The 7,324-nt window shown below is 38.8% G+C and overlaps 1 protein-coding gene and 1 long non-coding RNA gene across 30 annotated transcripts in view; one reads left to right on the top strand and one right to left on the bottom strand.

The window, feature by feature from the left end:
- LOC116705704 (uncharacterized) overlaps window positions 1-7,324 on the bottom strand; it is a 17,895-nt gene that overhangs the window by 3,017 nt on the left and 7,554 nt on the right. The window contains exon 3 of one of the 2 annotated variants that reach the window (XR_004336002.1): window positions 4,419-4,430. The exons of the other annotated variant lie outside the window; for it this stretch is intronic. This is a non-coding gene — a long non-coding RNA (uncharacterized LOC116705704). Of the gene's footprint in view, window positions 1-4,418; window positions 4,431-7,324 lie in introns of those variants that run through there. 2 annotated transcript variants of the gene reach the window in all.
- Window positions 1-7,324, top strand: part of kcnma1a (potassium large conductance calcium-activated channel, subfamily M, alpha member 1a) — a 136,548-nt gene that overhangs the window by 127,316 nt on the left and 1,908 nt on the right. For 21 of the 28 annotated variants that reach the window (XM_032542062.1, XM_032542089.1, XM_032542088.1 and 18 more), the window contains 5 exons: window positions 1,353-1,483; window positions 3,475-3,669; window positions 4,119-4,237; window positions 4,949-5,173; window positions 6,284-6,312. In XM_032542062.1, the coding sequence (XP_032397953.1) occupies window positions 1,353-1,483; window positions 3,475-3,669; window positions 4,119-4,237; window positions 4,949-5,173; window positions 6,284-6,312 (699 nt within the window). The remainder of the gene's footprint in view (window positions 1-1,352; window positions 1,484-3,474; window positions 3,670-4,118; window positions 4,238-4,948; window positions 5,174-6,283; window positions 6,313-7,324) is intronic. The other 7 variants (XM_032542091.1, XM_032542090.1, XM_032542086.1 and 4 more) reach the window with 1 other exon arrangement.

Raw genomic sequence — 7,324 nt, 5'->3', positions numbered from 1 at the left:
CACACACACACACACACACACACACACACACACACCAATTCACTCCTTTGGCCCAGGCCTGTTTGCATCAGCCCCTTGTCTCTTTGACTGACATTTCTGTTCCACAGCGCACAGGAAGCCTGGGAAGAAATCAGATTTCCAAAACAAAAAACTCAAGATCAAACCATCTTTTAAGCTGTTTATTTATTTAAAAAAATTATTTTCCAGTTTTTTTTTTTTCTTCTCCAGACCATGTCTCTGAAGCTCAGATATCGGGGAAGTCAAACAAAAACTCGTTTTTCACTGCCAGCTGCTGCTAGAAACACAATCGAAGATAAAAAGACAAGCACTTTACTGTCGGAAGCACTTTGTGTTTGCAAATCAGTAATCAACCAATTGTGCCATACAAAAAAACATTTGTTACTTCAGTTTGGGGTTGTTTTCATTCACACTGCAATTTATTTCATTTAGCAGACCTGATTTATTATTAATCATTAGATAAAAAAGTGTGTTGTCACCTGGCTTTAATTTGACTTTCAGGGAAAAGGTAAATATTTTAGATGTATTTCTATAAAGGTGATGATGTGATGTGCACATTTATTGTGGAAAGCTCTGGAAAACATAGCATGAATTTAAAAGTGCATGGTTTTCTCATGTGACATATTAGCCATTGTTGAAGTCTCACTTTTTTACCTTATGTACTGGATCAAGACCAATACCTATATACAGGTCACACACAGTCACTGTCTCTAGAGAATTTGTCTGTTTGTGTGTTTTACATTATATCAAGATACAGTGGCTACTAAGGTGCTAACTAATGGCGAATACGTGATGATTATGATTTATTCCGAATTTGGGACTTCTACAATGGTTATCACTGTATATGCAAAGTTCTTTTTCTTAAGTCGTGGTTTGTCTTTATGTATCAAATGCATCCTGCATGTGATATACAGCAGATGTAATATTCAAAATGCTGAATATTTTCTCAAGTCAAAAACACCTTTTTCACTTACCAAAAAATTTACAGAGAACATATTTAGATTACATTTAAACTGACTGAAAGGTAATTAAGTCAACAGTAATTAAGGCTAATACAAAAACACATAAATCGTTTGAAGAAGAAATATCTTGTAGTTAAAAATATGTGCGGAAGTTTAGAAGCAAAATAAAATGTGCATCTAATGTTGTATTATATTCCAATCCTGGATCAATACCCATATACCTGAGATGTTTTTGTCACATTACCATGATATATTTACACAGCTTTTTAAATTTAATAAACAAAGAACTTTCAGGTGTGTTGGTGTGTGTGTGTGTTTGGCCCATGCCTCTCCACAGTGCCTTTCTCTAACTCCCTCCCTCCTCTCTGTCAGTGAACGACTCAAACGTTCAGTTCCTGGACCAAGATGATGATGACGACCCAGACACAGAGCTGTACCTCACTCAGCCCTTCGCCTGCGGCACCGCCTTCGCTGTCAGTGTACTCGACTCCCTGATGAGCGCGGTGAGTTCTCAAAACACACTTTAGACTCGCTGCGTTGGAGTGCTTTTCAAAATCACTTTTCAAAATTATGCATTTTGCAAACAAATTTTGATTTTCTGTGTTTGGATCTTATAACAGAGTCATATTCAGAATTTCAAAGAGATAAAGTTAAGAGGAGTTTCACATAGAGCACATAGGGATGCTGTGCCCACTGGGTAACAATTGCATGTTCTTGCACTGGTAGAAATATCAGGATGAGCAACTTTGAAGTTAGTCAGACTCGAAAAATGGACCTGAGAAAACTTTAGGAGGTAGTGCCCCCAGAATGAACATTTTTGCTTTTGCTGTATTTGGTAGTGGTGATTCAACCATTCTGTTATTTCACATTCAATTAGAAACATTTTTTCAAATACTGAAGTTTATGTTTACTAAAGAAAACAATTTCAGGCATATCAGGAGTTAACATAAGAGTAGCTAAGCCTAGACTATGAAATGTAAGGCTATCCCAGTAGAGAAAAGAGGGTAACCTTAGAAAAGAGTTTCAGTTGATGCACAATTTTGTCATTTTAAGTAGGCAGAAGTTGGTAAATGAAATGGTACAGTACAGTCATCCAACATGCCTACCAGCTCCACTAACATCAACATGTAAATTGTTGGCATCACCTCTCAACTAAAGTATTGTGCATTCGACTTTTAAGAGCCTATTTAGATTTTTTAATAAAGTAAGTGTTGAAGGTTAATGTTATAGTGATGACACAAGATTAGCTGTAACAGGCTGAAGAAACATCCCCAACCCCCTCTCATGCCCAACTGTGGTTTTCCCTTTGGTGCTGTGATGGGTTAATTCCAGCAGCCCTCTCAGTGAGTGAGGGGTTAGAGGGGTGTGCAGAGCCGAGCTGAGCGGGGAGTAGAGCAGGCGTCAGCTGTAGTCTGGCACTGGTCAGAGGTGAAGCCAGCTAATGGACAGTGCTCATCCATCATGAGGCTCTGCAGGCCTGTCAGGGGCCCGGGGAGAGGAGCTGCCACTCTGGCCCGGCTGCCGAGTGACATCGGCTGTCTTCTCACACAGCAAAATCAGGTCCTGATCGGCTTGAAGGACAGGGGAACTTGAGATCTGCAGAGCGCAGTCAAATCGTTGTTTCAGAAGCGGACATCATACATTGTGTAGGTCAGCGTTCCCAGAGGACAGAATAGTTGAACTACCTGTTTTATTTAACATGATCTTCACACATCTAGTATGGTTGTCTACATTTCATTGTTTCAGTGTCTCTCTCTAATTTGAAACATTTATGCGTATTTGCCTTAACGTCTTACAAGATTTTTTCACACTAAATAACTAAAGGGTTTTATTTATAATAAGTACTATATATCACTTATCATATATAAAACTGTCTCATGAGTGTTGCCTCCACCCCGAAACAGTGGAGAGGAATGGGCATTTAAAGACGCAATATCAACATTTCTGTCTGATTGTGTTACTCTGTCTGGAAAAACAGAAAATGCAATTGTGTCACAATTATTGCTTCTGTTGTAAAGAAATCCAATAAAAACTTTACACAGCGAGGTCTTTGGATTATCCAAAGTAAGAGAAATGCAAAACCTGCGAAGGCATGTTTCTGTTGAATTTTTAGAACATAATCAGTGTTAGAAATACAACAAACACAATTCCGTTCCCGTCTGTTTTAAATGGGAAGTCTGGAAGGCAAAAAAGACCAAAACTATTTCCATGGCTACATACCACTCAAGGTAAATGAAAATAGTTTTTTGTAATTTTTGTTAACTGAGCCTTTAAAACTACTGAACATATGGCATCACAAGAATGGAGCACAAGACAGTGATTTCTCTTTGGTCTTTCCTGGTGTTTTTTCTCACCACCCAGTCAGCTCTATGTAGAGAAACAGGCTGAGAGTCTACATAATAGTGGCTGCACTTTCTTCCCACATCTGCCACATCCCTATATGTGACTGTAATGGCATCTGGTTACAGATATCCTTCCTCCCTCTTCTCCCCAGACATACTTTAATGATAACATCCTCACGCTGATTCGGACACTGGTCACAGGGGGAGCCACACCAGAGCTGGAGGGCCTGTTGGCCGAAGAGAACGCCCTCCAAGGTGGTTACAGCACACCGCAAACACTGGCCAACAGAGACAGGTGTCGCGTCGCCCAGCTAGCCCTCTACGACGGGCCATTTGCCGACTTAGGGGTAAGTGGATGTTTAAGCGAAGATGACACCTTTTGGCACTACCCAGCAGCACACATCTGGCCACCTCCGCTCCTTGCCGTCCTTAATCCGATGTGAAGAACAGTGATCACGTAAAGCAGGCCTTAGTGGGTGGAGAGGGAAGAGGGCTTTAGAGAGAACAATGAATTCCAAGTTTAATTGGTTCCAACCTTGTTTATACAGGTTTTTGTTATTGTTATTCAGAACTTCCAATTCTGAAGTAATTTTGTTTTTTCTTGGATGAATTTTGGCACAATTTAAAAAACATTGCTGATGGCTACAGTGAGTATTTGCTACTAAGCAAAGTACCCTTAGCAATGCAGAACATTGAATTTTTACTCCAACTTTACAAAGAATGGCATTTATGGCCACTGATCCAGATCATCAGTGTAACCACTCAATTATGGTGTTTTTGTTCTGTTGTTCATCAGGATGGCGGCTGCTACGGGGATTTATTCTGTAAAGCACTGAAGACATACAACATGCTGTGTTTTGGAATCTACAGATTAAGAGACGCTCACCTCAATTGCCCCAGCCCGTGTACAAAACGGTATAATTTCTGCCTTTGACTTTTTACTTAATATTTAGGATTATAGATAGAGTACTTTATTCATCCCAAAAGGGTAAATTGTGCAATGTTATAGTAGCTAGTTCACATAAATCACAAAGACAAATTAGGTAGGTGAGAAATGAGGCTTGATTATTACAATATTACAATAGTATTACAGTACAATAAAATTGAACTACAATAGACTGAAGATAGAACTACAGAATAACAGTAACTCTAACATGTAGGCTACACAATATAAACTGTACAATGATTGTCCTAATCTGTAATATACTGTTAAATACAGTTATAAAAAGTGTTCATTAGTGGAAGTCAAGTAAATATTGCTCCAAGCTGTACAGCACTTACATTTTAGTACTTAATATTACTTATTAGGTATGTCCTGTTAAATAAACATACATGTCTCCATCTAAACACATTCTTCATTTAAAATACATGAATTCTTGTTAATTACATTCATTTGCATTATAATGCATATGTCTATGCAAAATACTTTAATTATTTGTAAATGGAATATAATGTAAATTGCACAACATTTATCCATGTTGCTCCTTCCTTAAATGTATATATACATTAAATATACATACATTTAAATATATGCCTTTCTTTCTTTGATGTATTGTTCACTATTTGCTGCTTCCCCACGAGGATCATAAAAAGTTTAATCTTGTCTAACATTTGTTTTCTGGGCAGGTATGTGATCACGAACCCACCGTATGAGTTTGAGCTCGTGCCCACAGACCTGATTTTCTGCCTCATGCAGTTCGACCACAATGCAGGCCAGTCCCGGACAAACTTGTCCCACTCTTCCCACTCTTCCCATTCCTCCAGCAAAAAGAGCTCCTCTGTCCACTCCATCCCGCCTTCCAACCGGCAGAACCGTAACAGTAAGACCCGGGAGGCCCGCGACAAACAGAAGTACGTGCACTCAAGTGTTCTGTAGAGTTTTGTCTGCATGCTTAGAGTTTTATACCTGACCTGTGTTTTTAAGTTGTGTGTGTTTGTGTGCAGACTGTCGACATATAGACTGATAAATACTGTGTATTGTGAGCTGGTGGTTGTTTGTGTGATTTGTGCTTTGCTGCCATGCTTAGTGTTACATAGTGCATTTACCTCATAATCATGTGCATGTGGTATTCACTCTCACATCACAGCAATCATAACATGACATGAACAAAATGGTAAAGTGGCTTTGGGGAAAGCTCATTTATTGTACTCAAAGACTGTTGAGAGTCTTTTCTTACTTATTAGGTCTGTGACATTATAAACAATAAAACCACTTGTTTGGATGGCACAGCCATTGTGTTTGGAAACAAGCTTACAGTAAAGGTCTCCACCACAGACAAATAAATTGACATAATACAACACAACACACATTCAGTATGTTGCTAGGTCTACCTGTTGTATCTGTCTTAATATTTAGTCATTTTGTGTATAACTCTTAATATTTGTGTAGTAAGTAATTGTTGTTTGTTGGATATTTGAGGGCATTTACCACACATGATCAGTATGCCTTGATCATGGATGTAATGTTTTGTGATTTACCTACTGTAGCTGAAATTGATTATAGAACATAGGGAACATTACTGCTACACTGTTACTCATAAGATCACCCCTCATTAGCGGTGTTGATATTTTTTTTATAATGCTTTATTGCATGTCCCTCTTTCCTGTCATGTTTGTTATACAATTATAATATTATTTCAAATTTGGTGAAATATTTTGACCTACATGTTATTTACTCCTTATCTCCCCCCTCCCCCCAAAAGAAATTCATTTAGGAGAACAAAAGTAATTTTTAAATCGTGACATATTCTAAAAGCATGCAGATTTGTTATGATTGTACTTAATACGTTTTTAAATGGTAGATGGTAAGCCCTCAATACATCTTAAAATTAAGATGTATGATATTGCCAAAATACTGTAGTAGCAACAATAAGTACCTTAGATGGATTAGTCATTTGTCAGTTGTGTATTGACTGTAAATACTACTCACTTACAGTAGATTACTTACCTCTCTTTCTGAAGTGCAACAAGGATGAATAGAATGGGCCAAGGTATGCAAGTTAACAATTCTGCATGACTTAGCAAGTTTTACCTGGGGTACTGATCATAACTATGTCCTCTGTGGTCATTGTTATGACGAGGGGAGTTTGTTTGATTTATCATGTTATTCAGATGTTATTGAAACCATGCCTCTGTTTAAGTTTTGCTTTCACCTAGAAAGCAAAATGTCTGCTGCTGCTCCTGCCCCCTCCCTGCCGTGATCAGGATCATCTCCACATTGCATGAGGTTGAGACGAAACCCCCCTTTCTTTGTGCCTTTACCTCAGCTTAATTACATGAGTTTTCTTTTCCTCCAGACAAATCCTTTTTCACATTGTTTCTTTCCTTCATTTATCATGCCTTTTATGATTTATTTCAACTTGAGATGGTTTGCTTTGTGTGAGAGGTCTGTGTGTTTGCACATCGTTCCTCCTGTTAAATGCTAATGATTGTAGCAGACTTTTAGATCTAACACTTACCCTCTCGTCGAGTACAGTAGGTTATTACTGCACCAGCATTTGCATAAATCACAGTAACATGTTGCCTGACTGTATAAATCGAAATCATAGCTCACATGTAGGTCAGATTGATTCAAATCCCCCTGATGCAGCCAATTGCTTACTTCTTCACAGAACTTTAAGAAAGTGTGTCCAGCCCTGTGCCATTGGTCACACCAAGAAAGTGGGAGGTGTGACCAATTTAAAGTCTAAATTGAAGGGGGATATGACTCTATGAAGTTACCTCCTTGTAAACCTGTGCACCTGATATGGTGGTTTGAGGCGACATCACTAAGTTCACTATATCACCAGCAGACTCTGGAGAGAGATGGCAGACATCTTGCTTCACCTGAGGCATAATTCTACACATCAAATGTCTGTGCTGTAACACATGGCCCTGCAGCATTAAGCATGCTGACACGCACAGACCCGCACAAATGAATCTCCACACATGCAAGCCTGCATGTACATGAACACTTATTCACACACACACACACATGCATACGCACACGTGCATACACACACA

This window comes from Etheostoma spectabile, chromosome 17, assembly GCF_008692095.1.
Source record: "Etheostoma spectabile isolate EspeVRDwgs_2016 chromosome 17, UIUC_Espe_1.0, whole genome shotgun sequence".
NCBI lineage: Eukaryota > Metazoa > Chordata > Actinopteri > Perciformes > Percidae > Etheostoma > Etheostoma spectabile.
Note: the sequence above shows the minus strand (reverse complement) of the source record. Positions and strands in the feature narration are given on the sequence as shown.